General features: G+C 40.3%; 1 protein-coding gene across 2 annotated transcripts in view; it reads right to left on the bottom strand.

Annotated features, from left to right (window-relative positions):
* Positions 1-22607, bottom strand: part of MTX2 (metaxin 2) — a 36021-nt gene extending 13414 nt beyond the window's left edge. For both annotated transcript variants that reach the window (XM_051623293.1, XM_051623294.1), the window contains exons 1-3: positions 22480-22607; positions 7407-7454; positions 6400-6446 (exon numbers count right to left, since the gene is read on the bottom strand). In XM_051623293.1, the coding sequence (XP_051479253.1) occupies positions 6400-6446; positions 7407-7454; positions 22480-22591 (207 nt within the window). In that variant the 5' untranslated portion in view covers positions 22592-22607. The remainder of the gene's footprint in view (positions 1-6399; positions 6447-7406; positions 7455-22479) is intronic.
* Positions 22608-24594: the final 1987 nt, after the last annotated feature.

Raw genomic sequence — 24594 nt, 5'->3', positions numbered from 1 at the left:
TCTGTAATTCTAAAAACGGGCCCGATTTCTTGTGCAGTATCAGCATTGGTCAATAACTGAAGCAGACACCAAGAAAACTGTCCAGTTTAGTAACTTACGTTCAATATAATGTCTGCTATGAACACTTTTCTCAGTTATTTCTGGACAAAGGTGTTCTTTCTTTTGATGATGTTAATATGAGAAACAGATAAAAGTATTAAAAAGTCAAGATTTAGCTTAATAGGGTCTGTCAGCTTCTTTACCATGCATGCTCTCTGCGTCTCTTCCCTCCAGGCTAACAGTCTCCCCTGTCACACTTTTCCAGCCTCTCTACCGGTAGCATCACCTACTCCTCTGGCACCAGGCAGGGGAAAGGAGAAATATGAACAATATGTTTTCAGCAATGCTAACTCTCTTCTTCCAGACTGAAAGCACCAAGTCTACAAAGTTGCTACTGCCTCTATGCTCCTTGCGTTTGATGGGAGATCCTGCAGTAGACAGAGAGGTGAAAAGTTGCTGCCAAGTCCATAAAGAGAAACAGAGGAGATGCAGGAAAAAAGATGCCACCAGATTAATTCTGTCTGTCCTTTCCTGCCCTCCCAATAATTACTGTTACAGACTAGGGAAGAGTGTGGGAGTGAGGACAACACATTGAAGAAAAAGCATGGAGAAGCTGATCCACATAGGACTATGGTCTGCTTGGCACTGCCTTCTCCTCTCAAAGAGTAGTAGCATGAGCCACTCTGTTTTCAAAGTCAGCACAGAACCAGCCAGTTCATGTTTCAGTGAGAGAACAAAGTTATCGGCAGATGTGGCAAAAAGGGCTGATAGGAAGCTCTGAGGTGACACTTGTTACAAAATCAATCAACCATCTTATGCCTGTCGTTCATTTTAGTCATGGGGGGTGACACCTCCTGCCCAAATTACGGAGGACATTCACAACAGCAGCATTGCTGAAAGGACACAATCAGCTTAAGGCTTGTTTTGTTTTCTTATAGCCTGCCCAATTTCAAATTCAGAATGTAGGTAGTATGTTGGATTTCAATTATCTAAAAAAAAATATGACCGGAGCAATCACCTTTGTGCTGCTCTGGCACAGTTCAAAAGCCCAGAGCCCAGAAACCACAGCCAGCCATGAAGCAACTCACCCCACCCTCCCCTTCCTCCTCTTCTCACACAACTGGTGTTCTCATCTCCGCTGCTGTTGCCGCCCTCGAAACAATGCAAGAAGTGATGCCATTGTGTCTTCCTATGATGACAAGGATGGAAAATAACTGTGCATTAAATACAATGGGAAGGGATGAGAGACGGAAGGGGGCAGTTTGGGATTATTTTCTACAGTTAATTGTTTTAGATGCCATTTTTGCTCTTGCTCTCCCTTCCTCTTCACTCTCCCCAGCTAAGGAAGGGCTGTTTGGACACCGTCAGTTGGAAACTTAACATACATCAGGCAGTGAATGAGCCTGTCAGAGATCCATCACAACACTCTCCTCGTCCCCTCCAGTCCCTCCTCAGAATAATACATATGAGCAAACACATATACTCATTAAAAATGAGTTACAACTTGATGTAAATCATATCCAGATTGCAGCTTCTGAGATCAGAGGCAAGAATGAAATTACTTATGCCAAGACTCACATAGTTCACAACTTAAATCCCCACATGAGGAACACTTTTTTCAGATGGCACACTCCAGGCTGCATTCAAAGAAGATATATTCATGATTAGTTTTTAATAAAAAACGAGCCTTTCCAAGCCATCTCTTATTCAGCAGCATTTCTAAGAGCCCTCACACAATACTGTTGTGAAGCAAGGGTGAAAGGCGTTTTCTGTTTTCATTTTTACATTATTTCATGAGCATACAAAGGACAATATGTGATGACAACTAAAGAGTTATTCTCTACTTTACTGCAGGAACACATTTTAAAATTAAAAACCATGAAAAAATCTACAGAATAATTCAGTTTTCATATCAAACAGCTGTAGACCCTGTAACTGAAATAGTGTGTCTAAGGTTATAAATGAAAACTGTTCAGTATCATTCTTTGAATGACAGATTAAATTCCTAATCCAGTTATGGTAATGGCCACATTTGTAGTTTAACATAAATTAAGAGCTTAATTATATTTGTGACTATTTTAAACAAAATAACAAATTCCTTTGTACCTGTGAATGTAATTTATAGCAAAGCCACGTCCATTCTCCAAACCAATCTATTTTACACTGCAGCAGAACACTGCTCTAATGGTGTAATGTAATTCTTGTTGTAGAACGCAGAAAGAGTACATTCACTGGTAGCACAGTGCTTTTGAAGATAAATGAAGATGCTATTCATTCAGGGGTAATTTCATCTTAGAACTATATGAAAGATGTTTCACTCACAAACAGCACCTGTATGGCCCGGGATTTAAGCATGTTTTCAGCCACAAGACAATGCTGCTAGATTGATTATGTTGATACTGCATTTCTCATCATGAAGAATTCCAGCTTTTCTTCTCTTTTTAAAAAAAGAAATTGTCAGATTTTCATTTCAGTACTAAGCCTTTGTTCAAGCCCCAGCAACAAGTTCAATTTTCTGCTAATGTTTTGTCTGGAGAAAAAACAAACCACAATTCATACACACAGACACACAAAAAAATCACAAATCTGTCAAGGGCAATTAATCACACGTGATTTACACATTTATTTGATTACTTGTTGAAGTAAATAAGCAGTTGGTCTGTGTAACACAATTTTAAATTGCCCAAACATCCTTCTGTCATTCAGGACTAAGAACAGGCAATTCTAAATGCACTTTCCTGGAATATATTAAGACCATTTACAAGGACATCAATTGCACAAACAATTAATTCATATCTTAACATAATGAGCTGCAGGCTCTATAACCTCAGGATAGCTAGGAGAATTTCCACAATCCTGAACATTTTAGACAGCCTTTTAAGCAAGACTCTGAGACCAGCTGCATAAAGATTTCAGAAGAACCTGTAATAACAGAGGCACTCTCAACATCTGCATTCCTCCTCCTGACAAGTTGGAACAGTGCACAGAGATGCTCCTGCTGCCATCTGAGGCAAGAGGCCTGGCACAGCACCGCTGCATTAACCCCCTCCCTTCTTCTCAGCAACACCACTTCCACCCAGGCACTAAACAAAAAGGCTTTACTGGATGTCAGCAGGCTCTCTGCTTCAGACTGAAATACACTCTCCTGTGGTAATTCAGTTTTTATCTATTTAAAACTAAATTTTTCCATCCTTGAAGTTGTGGAGCTGTTTTGTTATTAAAATACAGTTGTATATTTGTTTCTGGGTTTTGGTGGCTTTTTTTTAATATGGTAAGACTGATAAGCAGGAATCCTGTATAATGGAGAATGGTTTTAATCATGATTCATGTCACCTATGAGGTATATGTTTTCATTAACTTTAATGGGAACAGGGCTGAACATCTTACAAGAAGAATACAGTCTTCATTCTACATACAATGTTCTCCTTGCTGTAGCAGAATGACCATTACTGATCAATATTTTCCCTTTATTTTAATTTCTTTCAGAGAAAATAAAACCTCAGTCAAATCAAGATTTTGCAGCCTAAGATCAAATGGGCTTCACTTTCACCAGGACTGCATGGTTACCTACTTCAAGGTAACCAACAAGGAGTGTAAACACCACGGTGTACCAGAGATAATGCACTAGGTCATCTGAAGTTAAGTTGCAGTTTCAGCAAATAAAAGGAATCTGAACCCAGTAAAAGACAAAGAAGTTGTTAATTTACTGTTTCCAAGAAGAACAATGAGCAGAAGAGGAATTAAAAAACAAACATCAACAAAACCCTACCAGAATCAGCAGAGAAGTTCCACAAGATGAGAGGGAATTTCTGGGGGGCGGTTGGTTTGGTTGGTTTTTAACTATTGAAAGCACCATTACAGGTACTTAGCACCTCCCAGAAGTCTCTGTCCTCCCCTGTCTAATCTAACATGTAGCTGTAGATCTCACTGCACAATAAGAAGTTGCAAGTCCAATGATTACTAAAACAGCAAGACTCAACCAACTTTCTATGTTCAATCTGCAGCCCTCACTACTCATTAAGTTGAACAAAGTCCCTGCCATAGTCTGTTACACTTAAGAGTAACTTGCTCTGCTGTCTGCTTGATCTGCTCTGTTGACAAGAGGTACATGAAATGCCCTCTGTATTGCATGGTTATCAGTTTTAAACCAGACAAATTTTACTCTAATGACTTGCTATGGAATTGGATTTTATTCTTTACTTTATATGTAGCTATCTGCATAGATGTCCTCTAAGAGCTATCCCAGAGCAGAACTATGAAGAGATCTTGAGAAAGATCTGAAAGACCAGTTGCAGCACATTTATAATAACCTTGTGAACCATGTTCCTTAAAGATTTGATGGTGGCTGACTCCACATGGTCTTTTGAACAGAGGGACTCAAAATGCTGATGCTTTTTCACCACATGGAGGTTCAACAAGCCAGGAACAAGCTATATATCTATTCTGATTACATTCATGTGCCCAAAATCAGTAACAGGAGAAAAAAGAACTGCAATGGGGGGGGGAAGTCCCTGGTACCATCTCCTATTTCTCTTCCTACCTCCCATTCCCATTTCTTACACAGGAGAATAACCCCCAGCCAAAACCAAAACAAAACAAAAATAACGAATAAGTAACTTCTTAAAACCAAAACAAAGAACAAAACAAAAAAATGCAAAAAGATACCCAGTAAAAACATAAGACAGGTTCTCATCAGAACAAAAAGTAGATTCTAAAACACAGGATCTCAGCAATTTCCTTATGCAAAACACACTGGTATATTTAAAACTTGCTGATCACTAAGGTAGTAATATGTAACTACAGATCCTAGTATCATTTCAAAATGAATCAAAGACACCAAGGATAGCTATTCTTTTGCAGTCACAACCATGTTACAACAGATTCTTCAAAATAGATACGATTCCCCAATATAAAATTGTTCTATAAAGTTTAAGATCAGATATCTAACAGAGCCATATTTATAGTCATGGCTACTATCAGCTGTCCCACTAGAGAATATTGAAGAAATCCAAGCATTTTTAATATATTATAGTTAATTTATCATCTAAGTGACACGTGTAGGATAACAATGGACTGGAAATAGCAAAGCAAAATGATGCATCAGAAAAGGAAATTTTAGGGTTATATTGCTGCTTCTTTGTGTTTTAAATACAAGCCACACCTATAGGCATTGTTAGATGGTAAGAAAATTTTTAAGAACCACAAAAGATACAGTTGTGGGACTAAAGAGAAACGATGACATCAAGTGAGCAACAAAAACACTTATTTGCATTACTGGGAGGTGAGACATAAGACACACTGCCCAAAAAAATAAACATTGCCCTATTTATTTGGTGTATCAGAAATTACTCGTCTTTTCATCAGGATAAAGGTACCTTCTTGCTGTGACAGTATTTACTGTTGGAGGTATTTCCTAGGCTGCCAGACTGGAAGGAAAGAAGTTAGAGATCTTGGAAGTAGTTATCACAATCAAATGATCCTAACCTTTCACAGGTCATGTCACTTGCAGTCTCCAAGTGTCCCACTTTGGCTAAAAGAGATGTGATCTTTTTGAATAGCTCTCAAAGACCACTTGCTCTAGCTGCTCTGAGCTAGACAGACCACACACAAAACGCAAAAAGCAGGAGAAAAGTGCAACTCCCTATTACACAAAGCAGCAGCAAAGTTGCTTTGAACAGCAGGAACTTAAGACATCCTTGCTCAATACTACTTCTGACAGCCAGGCCCTCTCTACTAATGGGGAAAACATCCCCTCAAGATTTGGGCTTACTGAACCTTATGGGTTAATGGAGGTTACAAAGAAATTCACAGCCACAGATGTGCCTTGGAGTCAGCTAGAGATGCAAGTTTGTCAATTACCTGGACTTTTTCTAAAAACCATGCTGGATTTCAACTCAGTATACACAATGAAATTGAGAAAACCTATCAAAGACATACAGAGATTTGATGCCCACAGCAGGATGCAAATATGCCTCAAGTCTTGGGCAGTATTAACTTGGAGAATTAAATAACCAGCAAGCATCGTGCGACATGTTACAAGACGAACCCGCATACCAAGTAACAGAAGATGGGAACCATGCACAGCTCCCAGAGTAGGCAGACAAGCAGATACTGTACAAACACAGACCAATACAAATATGACTACGAACAGCAGCACGATGACTCAAAATCCTCATGTCCTTTTTGGCTTTGGACTTCAATGGCAACGTAAAGCACATCAGATGCAGGAAATAAGTAATTTATTTTGACAGAAAAAATCTTATATTATTAATTTAGCTAAATACTATTACTTTAGCTACATAATAATTAAAAAAATAAAAATGAATTATTATCTTTAGTTTAGAAAATATGACATTTTACCTGAACAGCAAGGGAAGATGCATTATCAGAAAGCAAAATTTGTTCCTCTGTTGAAAGAAAAAGGAAAAACCAAAATTACAAAAAAATAGTGCCCATTTAGCTACTGACCTGTAACTGTAAATCATTCTGGGCTGCATTTCTTACGTATAAAGGAGCATACATGTCATTATGATGCAGCTGGACTAGAAAACCTGTGATATGAATATGAAAAAGAGAAAAAAAAAAAAAACAAAAACAGGAATAATTTTCCTGCAAATGCAACTGCATTTATCATACATTACCAACAATGTACAATAAAAAAGGTCACAAGTACAAACCAAATGCTTGAGTTTTATGCCAATTACTCTTCTTCTAATCAAAGTTAAATAAAACCGCATCTTCATAACTCCTCTGGCTAAAAAGTAACAGCATTCAGAAACCTATAAAAGCGGCTTGCAGTTAATATGGCACACTGTGTCTAGGTCTGTCACACAAAAGAAAGATGACAAGTTCACTGCAATAAAAATTCCATGCTTAGAAGACTAGGGCTGCTACCTATTAGTCTTCATTACTTTGCAGTCTTCTGACAACTGTAGCAGGCTGCTGAGCCCCAAATGGGGGCCATAATGTGATCTGATGATATATGAAGAGCTGCTAAAGGGAGCCTGAACCATCCTAGCCTATACATTTTAACAGTTCCTTTTTACTGAGAGCCCACTTTACCACAAGACTTCAAAAATCTGCTGTCTCAGCTATTGGTGCAGTAATCTGCCAACTGTGCCTGCAACCACATCATTTTATACTGCCTACAGCAGCCAATATAATGAGTCAATAATAAACCAAGGACCTCATAGGCCATGAATAGCTGGTTTATATTGGCAGATGCAAACGTAGCTAAAACCTCTGACCAAACACAAAAGACTCTTCTAACAGTTTCTGTGCTTCCTCACAGTTAATTATCTTAGTGCATATTTAATGTGTTTTCTAAAAATAAAGTCATCATTAATTGATAAAACCAGTGTACCCACCTTTCAGTTGCTGATACAATGCAGCATTTTCAGGCCAAGGCTCTGCGGCTGTGGAAAGAAGATGACTTAATTAAGCAAGCCAAACAACAATGTGATTGCAGATGCTAACTGAACACACACGTCACCTATAGCAGGAACTCAAACTGCCAAAGATGATGATGCAAGATTTAACCTGCCCTAAAAATGTCCCACTATCACTCCTTTTCTCCCATATTTCTGTCCTGCTCACAGATGCCCAACACAGATCAGAAAACTGAATTCTGAAATTCAGTGTTTTACCAAAAGCTAAAATTCAAGCTACGTTACAGAATGGCCTTGTAACCCTCAAGCAGCTAAAGCAGCTATTTTCTCTCCACCCTAATGACAATTCGGGCAACTATTTATTAAGGTACTAACCAAAGAATTCTGGAAACAACAGAACAAGACACATTGGAGAGAGGCACAAACCTTCAAATCAAGTGTGAAGAAGGCTTTGGAGAAATGGAAACGCTTTCTGCCTTTTACAGTTGTGTCCTCACTGGTCCTATATAACACCCACAAAGCCAGGTGCTTGGGCATCTCAGAAACCCACCCACCAGGATGACTGGGACAACCTATTGCCTTAAATGATGTACCGGTCAACTGTAAAATGGGGATGTCAACATGCGTTTAAAAAATGCATCATTAGTTGTGCATAACAGTTGAAGAGCTGTTAAATAAAAATTTTTTAAAAGCAAGGAACTAAAAGACTACCACATTTACAGTTGAGACCCATTGCACTTAATCAATCATACAGCACTTGAACTTAGGGAAAGGCAAAAACAATAATCAGTACTGATTTGCTGCTAAAGGTAAAATGAGATAACAGGTCATCACATTGTTTTGTCTCCATTACATTCCTTGTTAATGTCTGATTATTAAATGTCTGATAAGATCTATTTTTAAATACCAATTCAAACCTTTTGTTCTACCCAAACTAGCTATTTGTAAACAAAATTAATGCTGTAATCACATAATTTTTTTTTTTTTTCAAAGCAATAATGTCTACTAATAACTGCATATGGTTCAAACATAAATATGCCACTGGCTCCAGAAAGGTCATTCTTTGTGACTTTACCCTCAGAACTCAAAGAAAAAAATGCACAATTTTCTAACTATTATTTGTTTTTTATACCCATGAAGTATTAACTTTTATGGAAGCCACATAGAACTGTAAAGCTTGTAACACTGCACAGTTTTGCAAAGGTCAGTACCTCTAACATTACAGCACAGAGCCTATCAAAGCTATACTAGTGTGCTATACTAGTATGGGCATGAGAAAACAACTAATCACATTTAAGTGTCACCAAAAAATGTTTTATGTTTTATTGTAGCAGTTATTGGTTTTACACCCCTCCATTAAAGTTTTGCCCTGGAGTAAAAATTCTTGAGGTGGAAGTACACCTACTTCATTTTTAAATGAAAAGAGACTAAGACAGTGTCTGCAGAACTACAGCTTTACCTATTTAAAATAATGTATCTAATATACATTTCTTCAGGTCCACCAAAGTCTTCCAAGAGCAAATGGAATGAGGAAATTAAGAATGTTATTACTGTACTTTAACAAAATTATCAGTGGTAGACTCTGAGATAGTTACAGAAGTAACAAAGTCAGGAAGGTACAATGACCTCATAAATACTCCAGCCAACCAATGAAAACATCCTTTTTACATGCCCAGAATAGTACAGAGAATTTTGAATTGCACGGTCCCATTTCTACTGACAATTTTTGCCTGACCCTCTTCAGACTGAAATGTCAGATTTATACCTATTTTTTGGATTTGGGCCCAAACCAAAAGTTGCTTGTTTTTAAGCAAGCACGTGGCTAAAATACTTCAGCCCACAAAAGTAAAGTGAACTCTTCATTTTCCAACAAAAGAGGTAGGTATATGTCAAGAAATTCAAACACTAATTCCAGTCTTATCTTGATACACAGCTATACGCAGCTGTGGAGATACATATACACATATACATATAAAACAGCCTCTTGGCACACAGAGCCCAAACTACACTGCTGCTAAGGCATGCCATATCCATGCTGTAAACTAAAACACTAGTAGTTTTGTAACTTGTTTGCCCTTATTGGCTTAAATTTGCCTTCCACATTCTATCCATCACACACAGATTTTAAGGAACCATATGTGCTGACCCTCATTTTATTAGTCATATGAAGTCTTCATCCCACAGCCTTAGTACACAGAAGTACACACACAACTTGAGGGAAGGAAAGGACAAGGGTAGTTCAAAATCTTGGTATTCACTCCTGTACAGTTTACCTGCATACTGACATATGCCTTTTGACAAGTAAATGAACCAAGGACAAAACCACCACATGAACATTTCAGCCTTCGTTATTAGTACACCTTAAACTCCAAATTTCAGCAGTTCTAAGAAAATGAATGGATAATACCCCCTGCACTTGGCACCTGATCGCTTCCAGAGGGAGGTCACAATTCTAAGAGTGTTTGGACAAGGTGGACACTCCCTAACAAGACTTCAACTGAGACTTTCAGTTTTTGTACACAGACCAGATAAAAAATAATTGATTTTACTATAACTGTACAGACTGGATGTTAAACCAATCAACTACACATTAACATTCACATATTACTTATATCCTAGAAAAAATATTTTGCAGCACGCATTCAGAACAGCAGATCATGCTGGATAATACTGGAGTTGCACACACCAAGTCTGTGCAATCCTCTGGAAATCAAAAAATTAAGTACCCACTCCCTATCTACTCCATATCTTCCAATTTCTACTTGCTCTCTTTCTTCCAAGTTTAGAGTATGAAATGTTTTTTTCTCATGGTGCAAGAACTTTAAATACACACTGCCACATAAAATGTCCAGGTTCATAAGGTGCAAGCTAAATTCATGTATCAGCTCCCAAGCCACCTTTGATTAGTTGTAAGGTAAAAATACGTGGCTAAGGAGGACCAGAATCCCACTGGGGGAAGAGAAGAGGAGTAATCACTGAAGGGATGTCACATGCCCCCAACAGAGGAGAAAGTCTGTAATATCTTTAATGTACAGCAATGACTCTTGCCTTATAAATGTAGGTGAAGACATAATTTGTAGAATAATAGGCACTAATATTACATGCTGCTTCAGTCCTGTCATATTTCCAATCCATCAAGTTGATTAATGCTATAATAACTCCTCACAAACTTATCATTTGTGCACTAATGAAGTCAAATCCAGTTTATCCTTCGGCAACTATAATCTTCTAGTCTGTAGATGTTAATGTCCCTGCTAACCATGACTACTGTGGCGCTAGGTATATAAAGAGAACATTAACAAATGTGATGTCAATTCAGATTCAGAAGCTTTCAGAATCACATTTATGTGTTAGATCCTATGCAACAGACATTTTTATCATTAGTGGCTCACAGGATGAAATAACTGCCTGGAAGTATGCCTTACAGGAACAGCTTCCCTACATATCTTAAGAATAAGGAACTATTTGGTTCTTCCTTATGCCTCCATAATCAGAGGAATTACTATTGTGTGGTTTTCAATGGGTCTCTCTCTCAGGCTTGCAGCCTTTAGCAGAAGTCACTTTCCCACCCTGCTGAAACTTTTCCCATGCTTAACAAATTAATGTATTTAGTCTTTCATGTGGATTCTCTGCAGTTTGTTCAAGACCAGCAAACCTCACACTGTTGTCTTTCTCTACTCTAAAGCACTGCTTGTTTTAATATCAGTTGTAGGAAACTATCTATGGGATCAGTCCTCCCTGTTAAATTTGTCTGAAATTAACTTTGAGTTCAGAAGTTTCTGGGAAGTGAGATGTAAAGGGAGATGGACACTAAAAGGATTATTCTATAAACCCTGTTAGAAATGCTAAGAACTGAGAATTCAACAGATGCAGCATCACAACAATGGGAAAAGTCAAACAGCAAGTAGATCACCTGTATAAAATCTTATTTGGTTTTGTGCATGACTAAAAATGCATGAAAATTTCACTAAGCTAAATATATTTGTTAGTCAAAGTGTTTTACTTATTAATAGTTTAGCACAGAAAATACAGATTTCAAAGTGTTAGCATGGTTCTTTGGTGTCAAATTAGACTTCTAGAAGAAAATTCTGAGAACTGGTATGTTTCATGTTCCCAGTGGAGTTTTAATTACTCAGGTTTGTAGCCATCTATTAAAACAGATTCCTAGACTCCTCACCTGTTATGTCAGAGAGTAACTTAGAAAATACATCATTTCTGCTCTTACAAAAAAACTTCCAAAACACAGAATGAGTCATGACAGTCACATCAAATTCTCGGCCACTAGAAATGTATCATATTATGGTGCATTTTTTTGATTTTGTGGTGAAATGTTTCACTTAAGCAACACTAAGGTCAGAGACAGATATTCAAACAGCATTTTGATTTCAACATTTCCAGATGTTTGAGACTGTTATTTCAATAATAAGACTTTATCCACCCAAATACTTCTGGAACAGTAAGAGAGAAGAATGCACATATGCTGTAACAAGAGATACATAAGAGCACAGAGGATCAGCAACATCACCTGAGGCCTATGTACGTCTGAGCTCCAACTAATGTTCTAAAAACAGGACATACAATACTTGCACAGAGATGAATTTTAATTCAAAAAATGAAAGGCTGCAATAACATTCCGCTGGTGAAGTCTGTGCAAGAGCAAGCACTACATTCCTAAGACACTCTGCAGTGCTTCAGCCCCACCAATTCTTTGTCCTGGCTGTTCAGAGTCTCTTTATGAGTGTACAAAAGTCAGTTTCAACTCCTACACTCTGAATTACTGGGAAACTATTTATCGTATGTTTGGGCTGGATGGATGGGGGAAACAGACATTTTCATCTACCTTCCCCAAACAGATTAACAATGATGAAAGAGATGTAATGAAATAAATGGTTTACAGTTATGCCTTTAATTCTGTTACTTAAAAAACAACAACAACAACAAAAAAACACCACTGACTGTGAAAATGAAAAGACATTAAATACTTTGCATGGTAAATTGAGGGATATGTTAAACAACAGCTTAGCTGTTTCAGTGGTCTAGTATGAATAGGCAGTTTCAAGCAGCAGCGTATGCAGTGTGACTTGCCCTTAGAGTCTCATTTAGGACACTTGCTAGCAAGCTGCAGCATTCTTGAATATCAGCCACAGACAAATGCCAGAGACCTCTGGATCCAGGCATCAAGATGTCACCTCCTGCCCAGGAAATTAATTTATCCAAAGGTTAAAAGTTTTTGTAAGAAAATGCTCAACTTGAAATTAGGTTATTCCCAGTTCTTTACAATATCAGAATTTCAGTTGGGCAAGAACATTTTTGGAAGGCAACGCAGACAGAAATTATTTTGTTACAGAACTAGCCTATGCCTAGTATGATTCAAGGTTAAAGAATTAACACCACATGTTACTATCCTGTGGAAGTACTGAAACTATACAGTGAGAAATAAATTGAGAAAAATCTCTGCCCCTGATCTCCTACAAACTAAAATTTTCTGAATTCTCAGCAATGGAACTGAAATGCTAGCAATTTATCCTTTGATATCCTCTTTCTGCTTCTGTAAATGAAGTGCTCAGTCAACTAACAATCTCTTCCCTTCAGTTCAGTGTGCTGGTGTGTAGGTGAGGCTAGGACCTGGCCCGGGAACATGTGATGTTCTCAGACAGAGCAATTTCCTGAAATCTTAAGAAGTAGTTAAGGGATCATATAGAAATAAAGACTATTCCTTCCCTAAAGTCACCGCATTTGCATGGAACAGCTTCCTTTCTGTTATATTCCTCTTAAACACTTTAATATTAAACTTGCATAAAAAGGAGGAAAGCTAAAACATCTGTATTCACCAGTTTGGTTCACATGGCATTAAAGGCCTGTTAAGATAGCCAAGAGGCAAGATATCTTTTATTAAAAACAAAAAGAAGTTGACATTAATTTGAATCACTGTATTGCAATATTACAGCTGGAGATATTAACTTACACATTATTTCCACAGTTTCCTTAAGCCTCTCCCTAGGTACAAATTTGATTAAATTATAATGATACCTCAAAACTGTTTTCTCACAAGAGTAACCACTAAAAAGAAATATAGTCTTACATCTGGGCAACATCCCACATCCAACAACATTACTTGCAAGTCTACAAACATTATGCACCAAATATCATAACATGAAGCAGGAAAACAGCAATCTTTTTTGGTTTCTGAAGATTGGTGCTACTGGGGGACCTGCTGCTCATCATGTTCTAAATGTAGTACCCCAAAGAAAACCACACAGAAAGCTATCCCACAGACTCCAGAAGGAAAGGGGATTATTAGCCTCTTGATGTTGAGATGCATCAAAAAGAAGCAGATTACGACTTTGTTCTCTTTTCATAATACAAATTAGTCCTATTTTCAAGCAGCAACACATTGTTTAAAAATAAAATGCCAGGAATTTATGTGTTTCTATATCCTTACTACAGGAAATAATGGAGGGGTATATTTTGATTAATACAGTAAAGTTGCAGCCACTTTGGAACCAAAGCAGTTAAAAATACACATCTTGTACATTAAGGGTGATCAATAAAGGAAGTACGAGAAAGTTGTGAATTAGCTGCCTTAAGACTCACCACTTCAACCCACCCACATTCAGTACAGATCAATTTCATGTAATTGGCCTGATCCTGTAAACTAACAAAGGCCAAGAAAAAATGAAAGCATCAGCAACTCCCTGCCTCTGCTGACAAGAGACCAAAAAGTGTTTTATAGTGCCTTGCCAAATGAAAAGCATATCTCACACAAGTTAAGCAGTATGTATTAAATCATGTATCAAGTAATTACATCATTTGCTTAAATTCATCCCATGCCTCCTTCGTAGAGATATTACAACTCAGATAAATCATGTATTCAGTATTTATTGATCACACTGACTGTCAACATAAAGACTTAATCTCAGCAGCAATTGTCAAACTTGAGTTTCCTGTGGCTGCACCACAAAGAGTCTGCATATGACATTACTGCAGAAGTCATTTAGCATGACACAATCTGCTGGTTTACCCTCCAAACAAGCTATTAATTGCATGTATTTAAGCATTAATCCAATTCTGTTACCATCTTTAAGTTGAATTTACAGAGCATACACACTCATTCTCCAGCTCAATCCTCCAGGGTGCTCAGTGCACTCACTCCTAGGGGAGGCCACAGGAGGAGATCACTCAGCATCTCTGTGTTTGCAGAACCACATTTCTGTCAGGTAAGGAGGCCAAAAAATCTCAACAAAATAAAATAAATAAAGTTGTTCCTAAATCAACATCTGGATTTCTTCAGAAAAATCAGAAAGTGTGCCAGCTAAGTTATCTCAAAAGATTTATTTATTAAGTCCTGATTAGCTGGGGCTATTTTACTTATTTCTGATATTCAGCATAAATGCTTCATCTCAAAGCTCTGTAATTCTTAAATATAACTTTTTATAGATCTCTAAAACAATCTCTTCCCTTTGTGCTACTCAAATCCCTTGCCCCTATTTGGCCCACTCAAGAAGTAAAACTTCAATCACAAGGAGGTGTGAAGAGTAGGACAGTGGAGGTACAATAGTCATTAATACCTTAAGTGGCTTACTGGACTAAGAAGTTTCTTAGCCATGTTATCTACATTTCTATACTTTAAATTAGTCCTTTGAAAGCTGTCTTAGATTGGTATCTCCTCTTCTCTGTGGCAGTTTGAACTCCTTCTCCCCTAAGGATGTTTGTCAGGCAGTCTGAACACCACTGCTGCTGAGTGCCCAAGGAGCTCCCTGTTTTCTCATCCACCTGCTCTGATCCACAACAGAGATCCTACACATCTGTCCTGCCAGACAGGACCTCCCAAAACCTGCTCCCCACACACACAATTCCTGCCCATTCAGCCCCAGCCCCTCAGGCCCTTCATTAAGACTCCTCTTCATTCTGGCTTTCCTATCTCACACACAGCCCTCAATGCAGCAGCACTAGGAGGCACAAAGTGATGACAACAGAGGTTCTCTGTACCAGAGTCTTGCAAAGAAACAATAGCTGAGATTTCTAGACAGGAGATCTCTGCAGGGTAGACATGCAAACAGGTAGCACTGGTGCAGTCAGCCAGCTAAGGACTACCACTAGCAAGGGGGAAGACGCTGCTTTAGGGTTCACAGTCTTTAAGTCAGCCCAAAACATAGAACAGTAATTGCAATAGCACCTCTTGGACTTGTCCTTGCCTCTTGGAAACACTGCAGACCCACTCATTCAAAATCTGAAAACTTTTATCCTGTTGCCTTAATCATATCAGTTTTCCCCGTTTCTTTTCCAAGTGAACATACTCCATGCCAGAGTTTCTCCAATATAGCTTTCAAATGCAAAAACAAAATAATACATATGCAGTTGGACTTTGAAAGTTCTTGCTAGGGAGGCAAGAATTACATTGGCTTCAATTGCATTATACAACAGCTAGAAGGCAAAACTGCTAAAAAATCCCATCTCTCAACATTTTTACTCGCCAACTCAGTACATAATATCCAATTCACACTCCAGTCTTTCTAGTTGTTGGTTTTTTTCATTCAAATGAGACTGGTATGTTTTCCTGTATTCTTTGCAGCACCGTAATTTTTTCCTTCGATGTACCAGATCCTCCCTATGCATTTCATAGGTTTTATTGCTCCATGTAACTTCTTCCAGTTTGTATTAAAACATCCACATACACATGACATCTATATTGCCTTCTTAGTAACTAAAGGCCAGAATTTTAAAATAATACTAATAAAAACTTCAGAACCTGGTGGGGACTTTCTTGCTGTCCTCCCCATGGCTTGCATGTACCTCCAGATTCTCCGTCACTTTCAAAAGAGACGGCTGAAAACAGCCAGCAGCACAGCTGTTAAACTAGAGCAAAGGAGGAAAGCAACCAAGTTCTCTCATTCATTCTTGTTTTGAAAAGGAAGCAGCTCATACGGTCCAAACCTACAGGAAGAGACCAGGTTAGTGCCTGGGGACAATCAGAGAACAGAGAATCCAGGGGACCAGAGAAAAAAAACAAACAAGTGAGAAATAAAAATCTAGTTCCTCTCCAAAGTCATTCTTCTGTGACCTTCTGTGAAGGGCATGGAGCAATAGGACATGGGGTATCGGCTTTAAACTGGAAGAGGGCAGATCTACATCAGATATTAGAAACAAATGTTTTAGTATGAGAGCAGTGAGACAGGCACAGGCTACCCAGGGAGGCTGTGGATGCCTCATCCCTGGAAGTGTTCAAGGGCTGGTTGGACAGGGCTTTGAGCAACCTGACCTAGTGGGAGGTGTCCCTGCCCATCCAGGGGGTTTGGCACTAGATGATCTTAAGGTCCCTTCCAACCCAAACCATTCTGTGATTTTGTGACCTCTTGGGAGTTGAACTGTTAGGCTCCTGAGCAGCATTCATACCCAAATCACTCTACAACTGATGAAAGCTCACTTGCAAATCAAACTGGGCAATATCGAAATACATGCCACTTTTTGTTTACTAATTTTGTTACCATTATTTCTACAGCAATTTTATTTCTGGCATGAGAAAAAAAGATACTACTTTAGCAGAAAACATGTAATAAAATGCTGATTAGAGAAAGACTGCTTAGTCCCAATGGAGCTAGAAACAAATATAGAAGCATACTCTATTATAAACTGTAATTATATTGCTTCTTAAAAACAAGAAATAACAATATCTCCAAAATGAAATACATACTGTACTGTAGTAATTGTGAAAGAAAGTAATTTTTCCCTGATCTAAAAAAAGATTAAATAGGCAATTCACTTAAAGGATTGATTCAAATCAAGTCATAAAACATATGTGTCTAAGCACAAATTGGCAAGAGCAGCGTAAGAGACTTGTTTATTGAAACTGCATAAGAGTTAAAAGGTTCATTGTAGTTTGATTGCAAAAAAACAAACAAACAAAAAAAAGTAATGTAAAAGAACACTGTAAGATAAAATCATACAGCCTGACAATGGTATTTTCAAATTACCTCTTTTTGACTACAAGCACCTCTGCAGCAGGATTAAACGATCTGTGCTGCAGACAATCTATTATTAAGCAGGAATAACTATTTTTTTCACCTTACACATGCAGGAAATATTAACATTTACCTATGCACATTTTTATGCGCAAAATGCATGTTCTGCTTAAATGTTCTGTCTTTATGTACAGGTACTATTTAGGTGGTTGGTTTCATTCCCTATCTATTTGTACTCAGCCAAAGTGCAACTTGTATCAATATATAAAACATGCACATAGGAGATTTATTTTTGCTCTGGCATGTCACATTAGAGGCAGACTCAGTAAGAATGTTAAATATCTAAAGGCAGAAGGGCATCTGTTTTTCAAACTGCATTCATTTCCCTCGGTATTAAAACTAGACATAATTCAGTGGCAATAAACAGAAGTCATTTTCCAAAGATCAAAGGACAAACAAGGATATCAGTTCCTCTTTTTGATCACTGATCTAAAACTAATGTTTTCAGTGAAAAAAAAAGTAAAGCATATTGAGTAATTTAGTGATCAATTAAACATCTTTTCAATGATCTTTTATAGATTATTTGAGCAGTCAGATACTCAAAACTATTAGAAAGAGTATTGTTCTGGACCACTTGAAAGCTGGCACTCTAATTCTTCTTACAGTATAAACACTCATTTCCTATCCTGTTATTATGTGATTGATGCTAGGCTCCTCTAAACAAATTCTCTACCATATTATCCAATTAATATTTTCTACAGTTCAGAAATAGATTATTTATAACATAACATGCTTGCAATTCATGAAGCTACAGAAATATCCTTATTATTCCCTGAGACACAGCACTGAGCACTTTATATTTCTGAAAAAATGAACAGTTGAACAGTACTAAAGTAAGTGTCTTACTCCACATAAGTGATTTAGTCATTGTTTTGTATTTAATCAATAATGTATTACAGCAGCAGGCTATGAAAGCATGTTGCACAGAGAGGGTGCTGAATTACTGCAGCAGTGCAAGTAAGATGAGCAACTAATGGTCACAGAATGTCTGAGGTTGGAAGGCACTTCTGGAGGTCCAGGGTCAGTTACAGGAGGTTGCTCAGGGCAATCTCCAGTTGGACGCTGAGCATCCCCAAGGATGGAGACCCTACCACTGCCCTGAGCAAGCTGCTCCAGTGTTAAAACCACCCTCACAGTAAAACAAGTTTTTCTTATGTTCAGATGGTATCTTCTGTGTGTCAGTTTGTGCCAAGACAGTGGACAGGTATGTCAGAAGTTAATGCATAAGGTGCAAGAAAGGTCAAGATTTCTACCAGACACATACACAAGTCAGTATGTAAAAGAAAGTCATGATCCTCTTCTCCACTAAAAAACTCCCTTTAGCTTTTAAAATATTTCTAAAAAACAAACTATACTGGGATGATTGTCTTTAATCAACAGCATGCTAAGACTCATGCTTTATAGCTGTTACATGTTAGAGCAGAGGCAGTTTGTTGTAACTGCCATGACAAAATAACTGTCTTCATGAACAGGACCCTGGATGATCAGCCAATCGAACTTTGTATTTATGGACACGGAAAAAATACTCAATCATAGAATCATTTAAGTTGGAAAGGACTTTCAAGATCATAAAGTCCAACCTTTAACCCTACTCTATCATGTTAACCCCTAACCCGTATCCCCAAACACTACATCTATATGACTTTCAAACATATCCAGGGATGGTGACTCAACCAACCTCCTGGGCAGCCTGTTCCAATGCCAGACAACCCTTTCAGAGAAAAAAAATTAACTAATGTCCAGCCTAAACCTGCCCTGGTGTAGCTTTAGGCCACTTCCTCTTGTCCTATCACTATTTGCGAGAAGAGACCAGCACCTGCCTCTCTACAATGTCCTTTCAGGTCTCCCCTGATAAGGTCTCCCCTCAACTTCCTTTTCTTTAGACTAAATAGCCCCAGTTCCCTTAGCCACTCCTCATAAGACTTGTCCTCTAGGCCTTTCACCAGCCTGGTTCCTCTTCTCTGCACCTGCTCCAGCACCTCAATGTCCTTCTTTTATTGAGGTGCCCAAAACTGGACACAGTACTCGAGGTGAGGCCTCACCAATGCTGAGTACTGGGGGAGGATCACTTCCCCAGACCTGCTTCCAACACTATTTCTATTACAGGCCAGGATGCCCTTGTCTTTCTTGGCCACCTGAGCACACTGCTGGCTCACATTCAGCCACTTCTTGATCAGCACTCTGAGGTCCCTTTCCATCGGGCAGCTTTCCAGCCACTCTTCCCCAGGCCTGCAGCATTGCATGGAGTTGTTGTGGCCCAAGTGCAGGACCTGGCACTTGGCCTTGTTGAAGCGCATACAGTTGACCTCAGCTCATCAATTCAGTCTGTCTAAGTCCCTCTGTAGAGCTTCCCTACCCTCAGATTCACATTCCCTCCCAACTTGGTGCTGTCTGCAAACTTACTGAGGGTACACTTTACCTCCTCATCGAGGTCACTGATAAAGACCACAGAAGTGGTCCCAGCACCGAGCCCTCTCACATTTCCAGTCACACATAAGAGAACAGCAGTATTCACAACTGCAGATATGGGGATAAGATGCTTTTACAACAAGGGTTATTGTCAAGTGGTATTTTTTCCTTGCAGATACACTGCATCTCTTACTCAAAAATATTCTTACATTTGCATGACATTTATATCTTCTTGGTACCAGAATGAAACATTCTCTGTGTCTGTGCAATGTCTCAGGAAACCTTGAAGTGTAGTGGGTATTGGCCAAGATCTTAGATAATTTTTTTTTTCATTTTCTTTTTTTTTTTCCCCCCTAGAAAAATCTTCCATACAAACAAATTGAGTGATTTTGGCGTTATTTTGTTTTGGTCTGGGACTGGTACATAATACAGGTAAGTCAGAAGACCATGACCCACAGGCAAAGGTATTCTTTATTTTCAAGGCAGGTAACTGCTTTTGACACTGATTAACTTTTGGGAAAGCAAAGGCAATATCATAATTTTGTTTTAAAGAATGCTTCAGTGGACAGGTCTGCAATAAGTATTTGTACTGTACCCTGAGTCACAGTAAGTAGCTGCGTAACCAGCAGAAGTACAAAAGAAGCACCATTTCCGCTCTGCAAAATAGCAGAGCATTAACAGTATTTTTCTATTAGATGTCTAAATATTACTTTATGTACCAAAATGAAAATAAGCATCACTTAACCTATGACTGACAGGTAAGTAAAAGATGAGGTGCTCCTGTTCTAAGCTTATTAAATTCTAGGAGGGTCTAGAAGTACTTGAGCAGCTCTGATGTCCTCAAAGCACCATCTTAATAGTTCAGTTGCTAAGACACAAGTCCGAGACTAGAATAAGCAGCATGCAACTACCTCAAAGGGGAGGCAAGAATCTCTGCAGGAACGCAGGAAAAATGTTTCAGCAAGGGGGGAAAGTGCCAGTTTTTGCATAACTCTATATTCTTGCTTCTAGTTTCTCAAATACACATTTTGCCTACACTCTACTTCATTTGGATCTGTCATTGCTGTATTCGACACCAATTTGTTTGTTTTGCAGGTAGTTGTTGTGAAAAAAAAAAAAACAACAAAACAGCACTTTCAATAAGGAAGCAATGAGATGCCTACATACAGTATAGTTTTGAGTTTGTATTTGTAATTTCAGAAAAAGTAAGTATCAGCAAGCTGTCACTCTAGAAAATTCATAAAGGCCACAGAGCAGAGGAACCCAGAAGAATCAACACCTACTCACATATCATTATCCTTATGTTTCACAATATAAATAAAAAATACTAAAGAGATCATAAAGGCTAGTAAATGGCATGAGGCAACACTGACAGTGACCGTATTCTCTGCATCCTAAGGATCTAGTGCTCTGGCCCTTGGAATGTAAGCATGGCTTGTGCAAATATCAATGAATTCACGAATGCCAACCCAGGAGCCCAGCGCAGCTTCCAAGCTTGTGTATGGGTACCTCTACACACAAAGATTCAAGATCCACCAGTTTCACTTCACACACCAGTCAGGGGCAAGCCTGCTCTGGAAACTGTTCATTCATAGCAAAGAACCCAACCCAGACTTAAAATGAAGCCTCTAGCGAGCAGCAGAAGACACACGCAGCTCCTGGCTTCCTCCTCAACAGGTCAGCAGCCACTAAAATGCTGTTTCCTAGCAGTAGTTATTGCTTGTGATCTTATGTAGCAGTAGGAAGCTGGGAACAGCGAGTAACAACTAAGGAGAAACTAGACAATGTAGTGATTTTCAGTGTGCAACATACTAAATGTATTTGAACTTCCTATCCAGGAATTATTCAAGATGTATGTTTTCTTTTTCCATGAAAGCAAAGTAACATCCTTTTATTTGCTAAATAACCCCACAGTGATACATATTTTTCTGACAAGGCTGATGTGCAGTTTACATGGCCCAAGGTGCAGCAGATCAGAAGAGCCCTGAAAAGTGGCAAAAGTTCTGTGACATTTCTCAGCTTCACAAGAGCAACACAAGGAACACAGCACACACCGGCAGGGAGCAGGGAGAGGACGGCACTGCTCTGAGCTCTCCCACAGAGTGGGACTCCACTCTAGCTGCCGAAATCATAAATACGATGAAAGTTTTTGGACCACTGAAGAAAAACAAGTAGTTGCAAAAATAGAGGTGTGACTAAATCAAAAGAAAGATGGTCCCTAGCACAGCAAAGGAGGGGGCCTGGTGACCCTGCCCGCTGAGCAGCGGGAGCTGCACAGGGTGACCCGCCCTCCCCAGGCGGGCGGCGCGAGGCGAAGGGCCGCGCTCCGCACAGGCCCCCGGCCCGCCGCGGCCTTCCACACCCCTCCCCGAGGCGCGTCTGCCCGGCTGGGTCCCCCAGCGCCCCAGTCCCGTCCCGAGGGGTCACCCAGGGGCCCGAGGCGGCAGGGCTGGCTCCGCACTCCAGCAGGGCAGCTCCTGCTCCGCCGCCACCCTCAGGCCGCGACCCGGGGGGGCAGCGCCTGACACCCAGTGGGGCCGGGCCGGGCCGGGCCGGGCCCGTCCCGCCGCGTCCCGCCCGCCCGCGGCTCCCTGGGCCGTCCCCTGCCCGCACCCGCCCCTCACCGGCCAGCTGAGTCACGAAGGCCTCCGCCACCAGCGACATGTCGCCGCGAGCGGCCGGCGACAGGCCGAGGGCACGCGCAGGACCCGGGCGCCTGTGGCGCAGCAACTGCATCCGGGGCCCGTCCCGCCCCCGCCGCCCGGGGCGGGGCCCGCCGGGCCTGCGCGGCCGCCGTGCGCGTGCCGGGGCGGCCTCCGGGGGCGGCGGGCCGGGCCGGTCTGGCGGGGCATGGGGCTGTTGCTGGTAGCGGAGTGTCGGGACGGGCTCCTGGGGCGGCTGTCGGGCTCGGCCTCACCGGCGAGCCCTGCTCGGGCCGCGGTGCGGCTTGTCAGACCCCGCAGCAGCGTCAACAGGGCGGGCGCGGCCGCGCTGCAGGCGCCTCAGCCTCATCCCAGCAGGAAAACTGACTTGGTCGTAGCGAAGGACAAGGGCAGCTGCTGCTGGGCTGCGTGCGCAGCCTGGGCTGTGGGCCCACAGGGGAGTCGGGGGCAAAGCTGCGCTGGAGCTGTCGAGAAACACTGGAAAACCCTTTAAAAATGCTGTGGCTGAGTCCCCAGACGTGGGGAATTTCTGCCGTTGATGGAAAGTCAGCCTGACATGTTCCACATGACACGTAGGGGCAAGATCTTAGGGAGCTGAAAGATGCAAGTTGAGGCTTTGATGAGAGAGTCCCAACAGGTGGTTTTTGAAGTTTTGAGGAGGGGGGGGGGTGTGGTTCGTTTTAGTTTTAAATTCAGTGTAAAAAGAGCTATTGGAAGTGCTGTAACATGCTCTAGGTTCTGTCAAGAAAGGTGAGACTCAAGGTATCTCCAGTCCTTCCACCTCTTACCTATGTGGAGCTCCAGTACATGTGAGGGTTTAAATCCCGTTAGTTCTCTGAAGGCAACAGAAATGGCTAAATACAGTTTAGAGCCTGAAAGCAGAAGAAAAGGCCAAAAACTGCCTGAAAGTGTCCCACTAATTGCAAGTCAGATTTCTTCCAATATAAAGATGAACAATAATGTTAGTTCTGGCTATAAAGGTTCAGAACATATTGATCCCCTGGATTAGGTCAGAACAGTGTACCTGTTTAACCTTTTTTTTTTTTTTTTTACCTTTAAAACACAAATGATTGTCAAGGTAGGCATAAAATTATCTTAATCAGACTGGAGGATGTTCTATGAATCTGTGAAACATTCAATGAAAACAACTCCATCACCACCTTCACCTTTATTCAATACACCTCCCTCCTCCCCCAGCTCTTTGAAGAAAGACATAGCTCTTGCAAGCCTGGCTTCCTGCAGGAGAGTCATTTCTTCAGCTGGCCACACCATTCAAACTTCTTTCTGGTAGTTCTTGCACCACACCATGGAAAGCTCCCCACCTTTCACAGATTTTTAAAGCCATAGCTGCAGAACCCAAGGTGCTAGCTAGTCCCTCTGATTTCAGTGCAGAGAGGAGGATGCACTTTCAGATAGGATTTCGATGGAAATGAAAAGGCAGAATGGGGCTGTCTCTTGGACTTTGCATTTCAGAAAGTCAACTGAAACAGATCTAGCACAACCATTAGCCCTTAATAAGGGTCTCATCTTAAGGTGGGCATGCCCAAAAGATGGAGTGAAGTTTTTCATACACCACATCTCCACTTGGGCTGCCTTTATCAGATAAAGTATTAATTGCAGTGAAAAACTTCTGGCCTCCTGTATTGTGTAAGCTGTTTACTTTCAAACATCCCATTATTGCTGGTCATTCAAATTACAGTCCAGCTGGCCAAGTGTACAACAGGACATAAGATTGAACAAATCACTAGAAAGCAGAGGTATTTAAATGTTTCTCTAAATTTGTGTCCTGCTAAGTGTCATGTTCACGTTCAAGTGCTAGGTGTTCAAGTTCATGAAGCACATTGTAGGCTAAGTCCAATTTAACATGGATACACTGGTATTGTGTGTCAAGCACTGGTAGCAAATACTTCTCTTTAGAACACTTGTGAGGTGGTAGAGGATGCTGCAGAGTTCTTCTGCATTGCTGCATGACCTTTCTCCATCCCAGGACAACCAGCTGGGGCCGCATGCTGCTCAGCAGACCTGAGAGCACTTTCGCAGCACACAACTGGGGAGTTCTGCTCAAACTGCTGCTCT

The sequence above is a fragment of the Apus apus genome, chromosome 6, assembly GCF_020740795.1.
Source record: "Apus apus isolate bApuApu2 chromosome 6, bApuApu2.pri.cur, whole genome shotgun sequence".
NCBI classification, from domain to species: Eukaryota; Metazoa; Chordata; class Aves; order Apodiformes; family Apodidae; genus Apus; species Apus apus.
This window is presented reverse-complemented; position numbering and strand designations above follow the sequence as displayed.